This window comes from Microcaecilia unicolor, chromosome 4, assembly GCF_901765095.1.
Source record: "Microcaecilia unicolor chromosome 4, aMicUni1.1, whole genome shotgun sequence".
Taxonomy (NCBI): Eukaryota; Metazoa; Chordata; class Amphibia; order Gymnophiona; family Siphonopidae; genus Microcaecilia; species Microcaecilia unicolor.
Genome location: NC_044034.1, coordinates 9,002,198 through 9,019,507, shown reverse-complemented (window position 1 = coordinate 9,019,507; position 17,310 = coordinate 9,002,198). Strand labels below are relative to the sequence as shown.

The window sequence follows — 17,310 nt, the reverse complement described above, 5'->3', positions numbered from 1 at the left end:
TGGTGGACTTTGGTCCTGGGGAACTGAGGAACTGAGTTTGATTTCCACTTCAGGCACAGGCAGCTCCTTGTGACTCTGGGCAAGTCACTTAACCCTCCATTGCCCCATGTAAGCCGCATTGAGCCTGCCATGAGTGGGAAAGTGCAGGGTACAAATGTAACAAAAACTAACAAAAACTTTAATGGCTCTGGTGGTTCTCCAAGTTGAGGCAGTTTAATTTTTCCGGCGGCGCAACACATTCCTTTCGTTTCTCCATTAAATTTGAGAGCCTTGCAATAAGGACACACTTCAGTCATAGTGCTGATGAGAATATGGCGGCTGAAACTATAATCATCAGCTGGGTTGTACCGGAATGCAAGGCGATTGTAATGGCGTGATTGCTGAGCATGGAGTCGTGTTTGACGCTGATCTGCTGTTTGTCGTTGACATCTTTCAACCACTCTCAGCCTGTCGCGTTCATTGTGTTGAGAACGAAGCAGATGTGAAGCTGCAGAATGCGATCGCCGTGCTCGCAATCGTGCATCCTCAAGTCTGGCTGCACGTCGCTCTGCTGCTTCCTGGGCACGTATTTGAGCCATTCTTTGTCTGTTTCGCTGATGCCCGTTCTTCCTCAGTTTGATTTGCAATTACTCGTCGCACTGCTTCCGCTCCGCGAGTACGACGACCTAAGTTTGATCTTCTGCGAGGCATTATTTGGATGAAGTAAAGTAGATCGATTGCACTGAAAAAGAAGAAAGAAAGTTATAACAAAAACATAGTAACATAGTAACATAGTAGATGACGGCAGAAAAACACCTGCATGGTCCATCCAGTCTGCCCAAGACAAACTCATATGTGTATACCTTACCTTGAATTGAATTTGTACCTGTCCTTTTCAGGGCACAGACCATATAAGTCTGCCCAGCAGTATTTCCCGCCTCCCAACCACCAGTCCCGCCTCCCATCACCGGCTCTGGTATAGACCGTATAAGTCTGCCCTCCCCTATCCTTGCTTCCCAACCACCACCCCCTCTTCCCCCCACCTGCTCCGCCACCCAATTTCAGCTGAGGATCCATTCCTTCTGCACAGGATTCCTCTATGCATATCCCATGCATGTTTGAACTCTGTTACCGTTTTCATCTCCACCACCTCCCGCAGGAGGGCATTCCAAGCGTTCACCACCCTCTCCGTGAAAAAATACTTCCTGACATCTTTCCTGAGTCTGCCCCCCTTCAATCTCATTTCATGTCCTCTCGTTCTACCGCCTTCCCATCTCCGGAATAGATTCGTTTGCGGATTAATACCATTCAAATATTTGAACGTCTGTATCATATCACCCCTGTTCCTCCTTTCCTCCAGGGTGTACATGTTCAGGTCAGCAAGCCTCTCTTCATACGTCTTGGAACGTAAATCCCATACCATCCTCGTAGCTTTTCTTTGCACCGCTTCCATTTTTTTAACATCCTTCACAAGATACGGCCTCCAAAACTGAACACAATACTCCAGGTGGGGCCTCACCAACGTCTTATACAGGGGCATTAAAACCTCCTTTCTTCTGCTGGTCACTCCTCTCTCTATACAGCCTAGCAATCTTCTAGCTACGGCCACCGCCTTGTCGTACTGTTTCGTCGCCTTCAGGTCCTCAGATACTATCACCCCAAGATCCCTCTCCCCGTCCGTGCCTATCAGACTCTCCCCGCCTAACACATACGTCTCCCTTGGATTTCTACTCCCTAAGTGAATCACTTTGCATTTCTTCGCATTGAATTTTAATTGCCAAACGTTAGACCATTCTTCTAGCTTCTTCAGATCTTTTTTCAAGTTTTCCACTCCCTCCGGGGTGTCCACTCTGTTGAAAATCTTGGTGTCATCTGCAAAAAGGCAAACTTTACCTTGTAACCCTTCGGCAATGTCACTCACAAATATATTGAACAGAATCGGCCCCAGCACCGATCCCTGAGGCACTCCACTACTCACCTTTCCCTCCGAGTGAATTTCATTAACCACCACCTTCTGGCGTCTGTCTGTCAACCAGTTCCTAATCCAGTTCACCACTTCGGGTCCTATCTTCAGCCCATCCAGTTTATTTAAGAGCCTCCTGTGGGGAAAGGTGTCAAAAGCTTTGCTGAAATCTAAGTAGATTACGTCTATAGCTCGTCCCTGATTTAATTCTCCTGTCACCCCACTTTTGCAAAACCTGCCCCCTTCCTGAGACCTTTGCTTGCTACAGAGCTCAGCTGTGTCCCTGCCCCAAGATCCATCTTACACGCAGGGAAACTGTTTGGGGACAGGTCACTGCTGCCCTCCCTGTAGCTCCCAGATCCCTGGATCTCTGTGGCTGGGGAAAAAAGGGAGGCACTTAGGAGACAGGAAGGAGGGCAAACAGCCCTGGTGTCTTCAAATTACACAAAGTCCCTGACAAAGATCCTGTTCCACACAGACACTCCTTTATTTTCAAACTTACTACAAGTTATAATGTGAAACAGAAACTGAATTCCTGCTCTCATTTCCTGTAAGAATCATGGCTGCTGCAAACCCTGCTGAGAGTCTGCGAGATGAAGCTTCTTGTTCTATTTGTCTGGATTATTTTAAAGATCCGGTGATGACAGACTGTGGACACAACTTCTGTCGCTCCTGTATCACTCAGAGCTGGGAGGGGAGAGACACAGACTTCCCCTGTCCCCAGTGCAGGGAAACCTCTCAGCAGAGGAACCTCAGATCTAACAGGCAACTGGCAAATGTGACAGAAATGGTGAAAAAGCTTAGCGAGACTTCAGTGAGACCCAAAGAGGAGAGTCTGTGTGAGAAGCATGAAGAGAAACTGAAGCTGTTTTGTGAAGAGGATCAGAAAATTATCTGCCTGATTTGTAGAGAGTCCAGAGATCACAAATCTCACACCGTGATCCCCATAGAGGTGGCTGCGCAGGAATACAAGGTATGTGCATTTAATGAAATTACTGAAAATTGACATTTTCAATCTCATAAAACTAGGAGTTGAATTAGCAGAGTTTGAAACATGAGCAGTAAGATCAATCATCAAAACTTGAATCTTGGCTGCTGTATCTGAGCATCTTCCATCTACATTCAGGGGTCAATACTCAGCTTGTGAGTTGTGGTTCCTGGAAGGAATACAGGTATTGCCAATACTCCGTGTTGTACCAGAGTACCGAAACAGGTAATGTTAGGGCACCTTGTGCAGTTTACCTGGTTAGGGGAGAAAGGGAATGGGATGATATACTGCCTTTCTGTTTTTTTGAGAATATGTCTATGAGTGGGAAAGTGCGGGGTACAAATGTAACTAAAATTAAATTTAAAAAATTAAGGTGCATAACATATACATTACATTACATCCGATCCCACCTATATCAAATGTATTATAGGCTTGCAGATACATACTACTACTATTTAGCATTTCTATAGCGCTACAAGGCGTACGCAGCGCTGCACAAACATAGAAGAAAGACAGTCCCTGCTCAAAAAGCATAGCAGTCGATACTACTTCAGATATCCAAATACAGTCTTACAGATCCTGCTGTACATTCTGTAGAAGCCATCACACAGCCATTCTATGTGCACAAAACAAATAGAACAGTCATTAAACAGTATTTATTTATTGCATTTGTACCCCACATTTTCCCACCTATTTGCAGGCTCAATGTAGCTTACATAGTACAGTCAAAGGCGTTTGCCCAAATCACCTTACTTTTATGTTAATGCCCCCCACAAACACACATCACCTATTTACTTCCCCTCCCTCCCTCCTCCCCCTTCCCCCTCACCCCGCCCTCTCCTGGAGAACGTTGAGATCCCGAGTATAACACCGCATAAAACTGCCATAGAGATCTATACGCCTGGCCACTTATTTGTCGAGATGCTAGTAGCCGCTCTGTCTCCCATCTAGCCATTTGTACCATCTTTGCTGGCCATTGCTGAACAGTTGGTGGTTCATCTGCTATCCAGTTCACCAATAAGGCTTTCCTATCTACCATTAGCGCCACACACACAAAACACACCTGTGAGGAAGATAATCCCTAGTCAGTCAAATGTGCCCCATCTCCCAGGAGTAGCACCTTGTAAGACCATTCCACCAAAACATTTAACATACTACTACTACTACTTATCACTTCCAAAGCCCCCAACACTCCCATCCAAAAAGTATGCAGTTTCATACATTCCAAAAAAGTGTGGACAAGTGTGCCCACTCGCTGTTTGCAGTGCACACACCTGTCATCCTCCCACAGCCCCATTCGCTTCCCCTTTTCCCTAGTGATGAAAGCACCATGGAGCAGCTTGTAAATTAGCACTGGGAGTCACTTTGAATGCTCCCATAAAATATTTTGGTAACATGTCCACCGTGGTCTCCTCTTCCAACTGCTCCCCCCCACCGCCCCGCTAATCCAGCAAAAAAAAAAAATGCCTCTCTCTGCTCCCTGCCCAAGGCATACCATACTGCAAGCTTATTGGCCTCCTTAGGCACCTGACAAAATATCTTGTCCAAACGTGAGAAAGTGGGACCACATGTCCTTGTAGGTAACAGAGACCCACAGTACTGCCTCCATAGCTACCTTTGTTGTCTGGTGACTTTGTTTTTCCGATCATGTCGGTCCCAGTTTCTGATTCTGCTGCTCTCTATCTGTTCCCTTAACTCCGTTTCCAGGGATTCCTTTCCATTCATTTCTTTACTTTCCTCCTTTCTTCTTCATTTCTTGTTCTACATCCATAGGTAAAAGCTGTGGCCTCCGCAGACTTGACTGGAGGAGGTACAGAGTGGATCCAGTTTTTGCCTATTTTCTCCATCCATGTGCAGTTTTTCTCCTCTTTTCCCTTTCCCTCTTCTCCATCAGTATGCATCTCATAGTAGTAACATAGTAGATGACAGCAGAAAAAGACCTGCACAGTCCATCCAGTCTGTCCAACAAGATAAACTCATGTGCTATTTTTTGTGTATACCCTACCTTGTGTATTTTTTGTGTATACCCTACCTTGATTTGTACCTGTCCTCTCCTTCCTAGTCTTTCCTCCCCTCCATCCATATGCATCTCCTGTCTTTCCTCTCTCTTCCCTCTCATCCATCCATGTCCAGCATTTCTCCTCTCTCTTCCCCTCCATCCATGTTCATCTCACTTCCTCTCTCTGCCCTCTGCTCCATCCATGTTCATCTCACTTCCTCTCTCTTCCCTCTGTTCCATCCATGTTCATCTCACTTCCTCTCTCTTTCCTTCCCTCCATCCGTGTCCAGAATTTCTTGTCTCTCCTAAATCCATGTGCATCTCCTCTGTCTTCCCTCCCCTCCATCCATGTACAGCATTTATCCTCTTCCCCTCCCCTCCATCCATGTTCATCTCACTTCCTCTCTCTTTCCTCCTCTTTATCCATGTCCAGCATTTCAACTCTCTCTCCTCCCCACTATCCATGTGCATCTCCTTCCTCTGTCTTCCCTCTCCTCCATCCAGCATTTCTCCTCTCTCCCTTCCCCTCCATCTGTGAGTATCTCCTTCCTCTGTCTTTCCTTCCCTCCAACATTTCTCTTCCCTGCCCTCCACTCCATCCATGTCCAGCATTTCTCCTCTCTCCCCTCCATCCATGTCCAGCATTTCTCCTCTTTCCCTTCCCCTCCATCCGTGTGTATCTCCTTCCTCTATCTTTCCTTCCCTCCAACATTTCTCTTCCCCGCCCTCCACTCCATCCATGTCCAGCATTTCGCCTCTCTCCCCTCCATCCATGTGCATCTCCTTCCTGTCTTCCCTCTCCTCCATCCATGTCCAGCATTTCTCCTGCCCGCCCCTCCATCCATCCATGTTCAGCAACTCTCTTCTCTCCCCTGCCCTCCCTTCCCTTCCATGTCCAAGGTAAACTACAAAACAGATGAAGATATGATTCCATGTGCCCCAATGAAAGAAGAGTTTAATTCTACTTCCATTTAATTTTAATATATTCCATCATCTTTATAAACACCAGGCTTCCCAAGGCAGATTACAACCAGTTAAGATGAACCCATCAGGAAACAAAATATTCTCACTGAAATCTGGCCATCTGAATTGTATAGAAGCACAGTGAAGAAAACTGAGCACAAACTACAGAATTTATAATTGCTGTTTCTACTAGCTACAATCATTTTTGAAGTTGTTTTAGTGATATTCAATTATGTCTTTTCTCCTCCACCTTGTAAGGCACTGCCTATCCGACAAAAACAGTGTTAGACTTGTTACAGATGGACCGACAATAAAGAATGACAACGTGGATGCAGCAGCTCACAGGTTTGCTTGCTGTGTTTTGAGTGAACGGCGACGGCTGAGCAGGGGAGTGGAAACAGAGATTCATCAAATGTCTTCCTTACAGTGGACTAGATAGAGAGTGGAGTGGAAGTGAGCCTATTTACCGAAGTCGCAGCGGCAAACCGGGGGGCGGTGGCAGTAAAGGCAGCAAGCAGGCAGGCTCGGCTCCGTCCTTCGCTTCCCTGCCCTCTCAGCGTCCTGCCCTCGTGGAAAGGAAATGACATCAGATGAAGGTGAGACGCTGAGAGGGCAGGAAAGCGAAGGACGGAGGCGAGCCTGCCTGCCTGCTTGCTGTCTTTACTGCTGCCACCCGCTGGTTCGCTGCTGCGACTTCGGTAAATAGAATATTTTCCAGGGGGCAGAACGGAATGTAGGGGAGCTGTCGGCCTTCAGAAATAAAGGTGCCAGTATGCCGTACCGGTGCGTACCAGCACAAAAAAAAAAAGCACTGGTTATATCACTTAGAATTTTAACCTCTCAGAATTCAATTATCTTAAAGAAATGATCTAAAGTGGAAGGAACATCTCATATTTACTGTTGAGTCTGAAATTGTGGTTATGTTTAAATCTTTTTTATTAATGTACATCAACTTAAGGTTAACAATTGTCCATATATTGCATATAACCCAAAAACAGTCGAACAACTATCCCAGTAAATAAACACAGTTGTAGATATACTTGTCTTTTTCATTTCCCCCCATCCTCCCTCCCCATGCCACACATCAGTGTTGTTATTCTTATAGAGATATTGTAACTTTACAACATGACTTGTCCTACCTATGTACTTTATCAAAAAACCTCTCCCCCCTTCCCCCAATCCCCCTCCCTCATTCCCTCTTACCTACCTCTTTAACCCCTCCCTCCCCCAAATATCAACCCTCCCCATCCCTTTCCCCCCTCCCTAACCCTCCCTGCCTCTCGTCCTCTGTTTAAGACTCTATAAGTTCAAAAGGTAACTCCTGGCCGGAGCCGACAAAGTGTTCCAGAAGGGGGACCATATCTGTTGTAAGTCTTCGCCTGCACTCGAGTTCATGTCCTTGACTCCTATTCGTTCCATACGCATCAAGTGTATCATCTGCGTGCGCCATTGTGTCACTATGGGATATTTGTGCGTCAGCCATTCTTTCAGTATGACTTGTCTGGCGACCACAACAGCTTTACTGATGAAATTTTTATATCCTTTTGGAATCGGGTGTCTAATTTTAAATTGACCAAATAATAACATTGGTTCACATTTCCACTGCTGTCGCCATAAGGTGGATATATTCTGTACCAAATCTTTCCAAAATTTTTGTATTCCTTTACAGGACCAAAACATGTGGCCCAATGTCGCGCCATCTGATCTACATTTGGGGCATTCTCCCCATGGCGAAAGTCCCATATAGAAAGCTCTTCGGGGTGGTATATTAAGACGGAAAACAAATTTATACTGTTGTTCCCAGTGTCCCACCCAGACTGAGCGTTTGGGAATGGACAAGACAAATGTCTTAATTGTTTCTGTTGTTATATTAACTTTCAAGTCTTGTTGCCAGTCAACCTCCAATTTTTTATAGTTTGGTTCTGGCATTGTATCTCTGATGTGTTTATGATAAAAGGATAGAGGCACTTTCTGTTGTGACTCCAGTGAAAGGGCTGCCGAGAGTTCTTCCTGAACATCCTCTGCCAAATGCTCCCAACGTAATGATGTCACATAGTGTTTCAACTGAGCATAATAAAAATTCTCTGTGTCCGGCAATGTAAATTCCTCCTTCAAAACTGAGAAGGGTTTCATGCGTCCCTCCTCTGTAACCACTTGCAATACATACTTTATTCCCCTTCTCTCCCACCTGCGAAAGACTGAGTACAGCTGCCCTGGGATAAATGCCATGTTATCACATATGGGGAGGAATGGGGTTACTTTTGGGTTAAATTTGTGCATACGACAGACCCATCTCCATGCTGCTCGAGCCGTCTGCACAATACCAGTTTCTCTCAATATGGCTGGAATACGGACTCCGGTCCCGTGCAAGTAATTACTAAAATGTACCCCTGGCGTTAATTGCAATTCTAGGTCTGTGTTGGAATATTCTTGGGTAGATCTGAACCAATCATTTATGTGTCTCATGCCGCATGCCACATTGAAATATCTTATACTAAGCAGTCCCAGCCCCCCATGTTCCACCGGGATCTGCAATGCCTCTATTGAAAGGCGCGCCCTCTTTCCCTGCCACAAGAATCTCTGTAACAGTGCGTTTAATTTTTTCTCATCTGACCTTCTTAAATATACTGGTATTGTCTGCAATACATACAGCCATCTAGGGATAATCACCATATTATATAATGCGATTCTTCCCCTCAGAGAGAGTGGCAATGAAGCCCATGTTGCAAGACTTAACTCAGTATCTTTGACCATTCGACGTATGTTTTGTTCATATAGTTTTGTGAGGTCTGAGGGAATGTGCACTCCTAAATATTTAATTGTTTCTGTTGCCCTCTGCAGTGGCATGGTCCCACCCACAACTGTTGGCGTTTCTGGGCCTAATGTGAGAACATAGGACTTAGCTTTGTTTAATTTGAACCCTGATAACTGGCCATACTGATCTATGCTTTCCAACAGCACTTCTAATGATTGATCTGGGTTTGCTAGGGTTATCATCAGATCATCTGCATAGGCTAAGATCTTCACCTCCTGATTTGCCACCTTTACACCCTCAATTTTCTTTACAGCTTTCACCACTCTTAACAGCGGTTCCAGCGCCAATATAAAGAGCAAGGGCGACAGCGGGCAACCTTGCCGTGTTCCTTTCTCGATTGTAAACTCCTCTTCACTGATCCCATTCACTATCACCTTTGCCCTTGGGTTGCAATATAGAGCCTTAACAGCTTGTACAAACCAGCCCTGTATGCCCATACTTTCTAAAGTTGAGAACAGGAAGTCCCACCTCACATGGTCAAATGCCTTTTCTGCATCTAAACTAATCACCATAGCAGACTCTCCCTTGTTGTGGCAGGAGGCTATTGCAAGTAATAACTTCCTAATATTATGTGTTGCCTGTCGCCTCCGCACAAACCCCACCTGTTCTGGGCCTATGAGCATGGGTAGCCACTGGGCCAATCTCTCAGCTAGAATCTTAGCAAGCAACTTCACGTCTAAATTTAGCAGTGAAATTGGCCTGTAAGAGCCCACTTCATCGGCCGGTTTACCGGGTTTGGGAATCATTGTGATAAGCGCCGTGTTTGTATGTAGGGGAAATTCCCCGGTGTTTACTATCTCTTCATGATATTCCAAAAGGGATGCCAGCGCGTCTGGGGGTAACATTTTGTAGTATTCCCCAGAATACCCATCTGGGCCTGGTGCTGAGTGTCGTTTTAGGGATTTCACTGCCTTCTGTATCTCTAACAATGTTATTGGACTGTTTAACCCATCTAATCCTTCTTGGGGTATCTGATCTAGTCCTGCATTCTTGAGGTACTCAGAGAGGTGTTTATTCGCCGGCCCTTGCTCTACCGAGTATAACTTAGCAAAGTACTCAGTGAACATCTTCCCGATTCCTTTCCTATCTGTAATTATGTTCCCACACGTGTCCTTTAGTGCCGCTACTGACCTGGGTCCCCCCCAATTTTTAACGAGCCGTGCTAAAAGTCTCCCTGGTCGGTTCCCGAATCTCTGCAACTTATATTTGTAGTACAGTGCAGATTTGTTCTCTCTTTCATGTAAAAGTGAATTAAGTGCCACTTGTGCAGCTTTCAAGTTTTCTAATGTTACTCGGGTCGGGTGTTGTATATGTTTTTGTTTGGCTCTTTTCATTTGCTCCTCCAATTTTAGTATGGCTTGTGCCCCTATCTTCCGCTTACGGCTACAAAAGGCGATAATTTCCCCCCTTAGTACTGCCTTCGAGGCTGACCAAAACAATGTGGGTTGGCTATGTGCATGTACTTTATTATTCTCTGCATAGTCCTCCCATTTTTCTTTTAAATGCTTTTGAAATTGGGGGTCCGTGGCCAGGTGAGCTGGGAAGCGCCAGCCCCTCCCTCCCCTTTCATTGGCCAATACTTCCAAGTCTATCCATATTAACGCATGGTCAGAAATCACCTCAGGACCAATAGTTGCAGTTCTTACCTGAGAGAACATTGTGCGTTCTACTAAAATGTAGTCTAGTCGGGCTAATGTGCCGTGAGCCCTGGACCTATGTGTAAAATCCTTTTCCCCCGGATGTAATGTTCTCCAAACATCTATAAGATCAAGAGCCTGAGAGAGGGCCCGAAACTCCTGTACTCTATTTCCCGCGTAATGCTGGGATGTGGGGTTCGTGCAGTCAATCTCGGGATCTGCTACCATGTTAAGGTCTCCCATTATGACTATTTGCTTATTATGATTCCCCAAACAGTGACCTATAATTGTTTTATAAAACTGTGGATCATGTGTCGTTGGTCCATAAATTCCCACCAAGATGAATTCAATGCCTTGTAACCACACTTGCAGCATTATGTAGTTTCCTTGCACCCCTTTAGCCAACATTTGAGCTTTATAATTTAGCCCCTTCCTGAACAATACTGCTACTCCCCCTCTCCTACCTTGTGGAGTCGCCGCAAAACTCTCCCCTACCCAGGACCTCTTTAATTTAGCATGCTCTACCTCTGTGAGTCGGGTTTCCTGTAGACACACTATGTCTGCTTTGTGTCGCTTTAATTCTGTCAATATTTTAGATCTTTTTATGGGGGAACTAATGCCCCCCACATTCCAGGACACTAATCTGACCAGCATAATGCTGCTTGTTTAATATAAACTGGATTGTCACCTTCTCTGGGTTTTCTTTTTAATTTGCTCTCAGCCCTGCCCAGGTTTTTTATCACTTGGGCTATTCTATGCAGTGTCATGGTCTTTACTGCTCCCCTAATCCCACCATGCCACCTCAGTCTTTCGCTTTGTATTGCCCCCTTTTTACATCTACTTCTTCTTACCCACAACCAGGTCCCCTCTCTACTATACCAATACTTGGACGAGTTCTCCCCCCTTTCCCCCATCCCCCACCCCTTCCTACAATCTCCCTTCTCTCTTCTACCCCTTCCTGTTCCGCAAGCTACTTACGGATTTGGTATTCCGGATTTTGCAGAGGGAGTCCCCACTCTCCTTTGAACAATTAAATTATTACCAGTCACCTTTTTCAATCATATGGTTCTGCTTCTTTTTTTTTCTTCCGCCCTCCATTAATGTCGCTCATGACTTTTTACCAAGTCCTTGATCAGTTATAAAGGCCTGAGCCTCTGCCACGTTTTGAAAGTGCTTCCACGTGTCCTGATGTCGTATCTTCAAATGTGCGGGATACATCAATGCAAATTTTACATTCTTTTGTGCCAATTCCGCACATATCGGGTGGAACGCCCGCCTCTGTTCTTGTACTTTCTGAGAGAAATCTTGAAAAATCATTATCTTCTGTCCTTCAAAGCGTAAAGACTCTCTTTTCTGGCGGAATCCTTGTAGTATCTCCACTCTGTGTCGAAAATTCATGAGTTTTGCCACTACTACTCTGGGGCGCTGGGAATTTTCCATTCGGCGCCCTACTCTGTGGGCCCTCTCGATAACCAAGTGGCCTGTGGAATCAGTCAGCGCTAGTTCCTTTGAAAGCCAGTTTTCCAGCCAGTCCGACAGGTTTCTATCCTGTATTCGCTCTGGGATCCCCACTATCCTTATGTTGTTCCTCCTGGACCTGTTTTCTAGGTCTTCCAGCTTAGCAGCATGTTCCGCCAGCTGCTGTTGTAGTTGAGCTATATCGGGGCCCTGTGCACGTGTATCATCTTCGAGCGCCGCAACTCTCACCTCAAGGTCTCCCGCTCTAGTCTCCAGTCCGTCAAGCCCAGTTTGAATGGCCTCCAGGCGTTTAGACAGTGCATCCCAGCGCGGATCCATCGCGCGAACCACCGCTGCTGTTAGTTGTTCTAGTTGCATCTCTATGAATGCCGGCGCCGCGACCGCGGAGCCGTCCACCATTTTGTTTTCTCCACCTCCAGCTTTTCCCCTCGTTTTCGTGCCGGTTTTCTGCGCCATTTCAGTGGGGGATTTATGGACAAACTTGTCCATGCAGCCAGTCACCTAGGAGGGCGTTTTGTACGCGATGTGACTTTTTATTTATCCGATTTCGAGCGGGGGTTCCCGGAGCTTCAAACAGCTGCTGCCGCTTCGCTCACTGCATAACCGGAAGTCTGAAATTGTGGTTATAAAATAATCACATGCTAATCAAGGATGTTTTAATATTCACAGGAAAAGCTTAAAATGCACCTGAAGCCTGTGAAAAAGAATCTGGAAGATCTGGAGAAGTTAAAATCTACTGAAGGGAAGAAAGCTGAAGAGCTGAAGGTGGGTGTCTGTGTCTCTTTCTGATCCAGTTTCTGCAGGGTTGTTTTTTTTCCTCTCACTACATCAATCCCCTGAATCACCTGAATAAGAGAATTCAATCTGCCTCGTTACTAATAGTATGTTTTCAGCCAATAAGGAACCAACAAATAGTTTCCATATTATAAGTATCGCTACCTTATACGCTGAGAACAGGCAGATTCTGAATCCGTATGTGGAACAAAGGAAAATTGTAACATATTTCTTGCAGAGAGGTAGTGTGGTATGGGCTGCAAAATGGGAAAGGAGAACTGGGCTCAGGCTTGATCCCATCCAGCAGTGTAGAGTGGGGGTCTTCGGGGCTGTTGTGGTGCCAGGAAGGATGGCTGCAGGGCTGAGTGCACCAGGGCCTGTTAGGGGGCAGGAATTGGAGCAGTAGCATGGTCCTGAGAACTGAAAGAGTCTCTGGTGTAGGGAAGCAAAGCGAGAGGTAGGCAGGAGCCTGAAAAAGAGAAAGAAGTAAGTTCTGGGCACACTGGGGAAAATATTGTCCCGATTCAGCTGGCTTGCCTTGTTGGAGTGAACCTGGGAAACCAACTTGAGCACCAGTGGGTCAAAAGCAGGAGCCCTGACAAACCCAGAAGTATGTTCATGGGTGCATGCATGTTCATGGGATCACAGGTCCACACAGGGCCCATAAGGAAAGTGGAGCTTGGTGTGGAACAGAACTAGGACTCAGTGGGGAGGTGAGAAGTGAGAGTGGAGGAAGAGAAGAGCAACAGCGGAGGTCTTTTAATGATTCTGAGTTGGTCATTGAAGGAAGGTTGTGAGAGCTGAGTTATCCTCCACCCGATAATACTTCAAAAAGTTGAAGATGAGTATTTTATATACATTTATGTAAAAAACATTTAAAATACAGTTAAAGGTGTTAGTTAAAGATGTTATATTAGATGTGCTTTTGAATTTTTGACCCACAGTAGAGTTTTGCCAGGTGTGACGTGAAGTTTTCAGATTTCTCAGCTGCTGGAGTTGCCCTCAAAGCCCATCTAGATCTGTCTTTCTATAATTCGGACAGAGATCGTAGAAATGTATTTATTTATTTGTTGCATTTGTACCCCACATTTTCCCACCTATTTGCAGGCTCAATGTGACTTACATAGTACCGTCAAAGGCGTTTGCCCAGTCGGTGGATAACAAATACAAAGTTGTATAGTGATTGTATGAGGTATAAGTGGAGGGTCGGAATGGATGAAGATTGCGTGTTGTCTTGTTCGATCATAGTCATGCTGTGTTGGTAGGTGAAGAGGGTTACGTGGGGTTGTTGGGGTAGGCCTTTTTGAAGAGGTTGGTTTTTAGTGATTTCCTGAAGTTCAAGTGGTTGTGGATTGTTTTCACAACTTTGGGGAGCCCATTCCATAGTTATGCAGTTATGTAGGAGAAGCCGGCTGCGTAAGTTGATTTGTATTTCAGTCCTTTGCAATTTGGGTAGTGTAGGTTTAGGTAGGATCTTGATGATCTGACTTTGTTTCTTATTGGTAAGTCTATGAGGTCTGTCATGTATTCTGCGACTGCGCCGTATATGATTTTGTGGACTAAGGTGCAGATTTTGAGGATGATCTGTTCTTTGATTGGGAGCCAATGCAACTTTTCTCGGAGGGGTTTGGCACTTTCAAAGCGTGTTTTGCTGAATATCAGCCTGGCTGCTGTATTTTGGGCGGTCTGGAGTTTTTTAATGAGTTGTTCTTTGTTGCCCACGTAGATTCCGTTGCAATAATCTGCATGGCTTAGGACCATTGATTGTATTAGGTATCGAAAAGTTGCTATTGGGAAGAAAGGTTTTAATCGTTTGAGCTTCCATATTGAATAGAACATTTTCTTTGTTACAGAGTTTACTTGGCTCTCGAGGGTAAGGTTGCGATCGAGTGTGCAACCGAGTATTTTCAAACTGTCCAAGGTAGGGAGGGTATGTCCTGGAGTATTTATGGTTGTGGGTTTGTATGTGTTATATGGAGAGGAGAGGACGAGGCAATGTGTTTTTTCGGTGTTCAGTTTCATTTGGAATGAGTTTGCCCAGGAGTCCATGATGTTCAGACTATCATTGATTTTGTTGGTTATTTCTGTCTGATCATGTCTGAAGGGGATGTATATTGTATCATCATTTGCGTAAATGAATGGGTTAAGGCCTCGGTTGGATAAGGACTGTGCCAGTGGAATCATCATCATGTTGAAGAGTATTGCTGATAATGGTGATCCTTGAGGTACTCTGCAGACTGCTTTCCACGGTGGTGATATGTTTGACTTTGATTTTACTTAATAAGTTCTAGTGGTTAGAAAGCCTTTGATCCAGTTAAGTACGTTTCCTTCAAACCCGAAGTGGCCTAGTATTCTTAGTAGTATGTTGTGGTTTACCATGTCGAATGCGCGCGACATGTCGAACTGGAGGAGGAGTATGCTTTTGCCTATGGCAATGTCCTGCTTGAATTTGGCCAGGAGGGTGACTAGGACAGTGCTATGGTGGGATCGGAATCCTGATTGTGAATTATGTAGTATTGAGAACTTGTCCAGGTATTCCGTAAGCTGTTTAGTCACGAAGCTCTCCATCATTTTTACTACTAATGGGATAGACGCAACTGGGTGGAATTGGTGATATTGTTTGTGCTTTTCTTGGCGTCTTTTGGTATTGGGGTGAGTAGGATGTTGCCATGTTCCTCAGGGAAGAGACCTTGTTGTAACATGAAGTTTAGATGGGATGTAAGGTCTGCTATGAAGTGGTCTGGGGCAAACTTCAGTAGATGACTGGGACATGTATCCAGTTTGCAGTGGGTCTTGGCGAACCTGTGAGTCGCTTGTGTAACTGATTCGGTGCTGAGGAGATTAAATGTTGTCCAAATGCGGTCAGCTGGGTATCCTTCGGAGGATGGGTCCAGATCGTTGAAGAAGATTTCGATGTCGGTATTGTGATGAGGAGGTGTGCTGCATAGTTTTATTATTTTTTCGATAAAGTAGTTAGCAAGTTTGTCTGCGGGAGGGATGTCTGTGTTGATTGTGGTGATAGGGGTGGCGTCTAGTAACTTATTTACGAGTTGGAATAGTTTCTTCATATCTTTGTAGTCCGGTCCTTATTTGGTTTTGTAGTAGGACCTTTTGGTTTGTTTTATTGCGTATTTGTATTTTCTATGTATTTGTTTCCATGCATTGAGTGTGTGTTTATCTTTTGTCTTTCTCCATACTCGTTCAAGTTTTCTAGATTGTGTTTTGATTTTTTTTTAGTTCATCATTGAACCAAGGTATAGTGTTTTGTCTTTTTGATATTTTTGTTTTTAAGGGTGCTATTTTGTTTAGTACACTGTTGCATCTGCCATCCCAGTGGTTGAGATAAAGTATGGAATCAGTGTATGTTGTCCATTCATTGTCATATTATTATTTATTGCATTTGTATCCCACATTTTCCCACCTCTTTGAAGGCTCAATGTGGCTTACATTACAGCATGAATAATGGAAATATATAAGAAAATATACATTTAGTATAGCATAAGGATCTTGGGTAACATGATAATAATAAAGGAAAGTAGAAAAACAATATTTGTTGCCAGAATATTTGTGGATCGATTTGCCCTCTTGTAGTGTAAGTAGTACGTTCTGATGTACTGTTTGAGCCCTTCTTCCACCAGTTTAGAGTTAGGTTCAGTTTGTAATGGTCAGTCCAAGGTATTGCTATCCATTTGATGTCTGTTATTAATAGGTTAATGTCTGTAGGTAGTTTATGTGATAGGAGGTCCAATGTATGTCCTTTGATATAGGTAGTTTGCATGTGGCTCTATTTTGCCATATTTGGGACACAGACCATAGAAGTCTGCCTAGCTCTGGCCTTCAGTTTTCAGACTTCTCAGCTGCTGGAGTTGTTGCCCTCTGTTTTAATTCCCCCCTCTTGTAGACCTCTTTCTGACTCCGTCACACGGGGGACTAAAGGTACTTAGTTCATATATCAGGTTCTGTATAGTTTCTCTAACCTCCATTGTCACCCAATCATAAGGGGGTCTGTTCTGGGGTGGCATTAGGAGCCGTAATTGAAAACTAATTCCCATAACTACAACTTTCTGTTTTTCTAGATCTAGGTATATTCTGGGCCATTTATGTTCCCACATAAATCTTATTAAACATCTGTCTAAGTTTCTGCAAAGACTGAGTGTCACTTGTATATGATCTACCTGGTAGGCTAAATGTAAGGTAAAGAGAAGATAGAATCAATAAAAATAAAGACAGAGATAGGTTTAGATAGATAGATACATTTTATTTCTTACCCAAACACAGGTCTTCAAGTTGATACAAATACAGACATCAGATTCTGGTTTTATCCGCACAGGGCTTCGCCGTCTGACAGAAGCTTTGGAGAAGACTCTCAAACTATGCCAAAATCTCCCATCTTTTATACTCTATCCTCTCCATAGAAGTGAATGGTGAGATACCTTGCTCCTAATCTTTCTCACTTTCTGAGATCATACTTTCCCACGCGATCTGCTATCTGATGTGCCCACCTCCTTCCGTTCTCAGCTACTGCTAATTATCAACATGTTTTGGGAAGCGTTGAGATAACAGTTTCACATCTTCCGGCTGCAATACTTTTCATACTTTTCATACCTTTCATACCATTTCATGAACTCTGTATTACCTCTGTATCATTGTATACCAAAACTAATAAGCTCCATTTTATTCATCTGATTTTTCATTACAGGTGCTATATTTGAT

The 17,310-nt window shown here is 44.5% G+C and overlaps 1 protein-coding gene across 4 annotated transcripts in view; it reads left to right on the top strand.

Moving 5' to 3' along the window:
* The first annotated feature begins 2,482 nt into the window (after nucleotides 1–2,482).
* LOC115468278 (E3 ubiquitin-protein ligase TRIM39-like) overlaps nucleotides 2,483–17,310 on the top strand; it is a 36,769-nt gene continuing 21,941 nt past the window's right edge. For 3 of the 4 annotated variants that reach the window (XM_030199870.1, XM_030199869.1, XM_030199868.1), the window contains exons 1-2: nucleotides 2,500–2,915; nucleotides 12,493–12,588. In XM_030199870.1, coding sequence (XP_030055730.1) covers nucleotides 2,502–2,915; nucleotides 12,493–12,588 — 510 coding nt within the window. In that variant the 5' untranslated portion in view covers nucleotides 2,500–2,501. Of the gene's footprint in view, nucleotides 2,916–12,492; nucleotides 12,589–17,310 lie in introns of all 4 variants that reach the window. The other variant, XM_030199871.1, reaches the window with a different exon arrangement.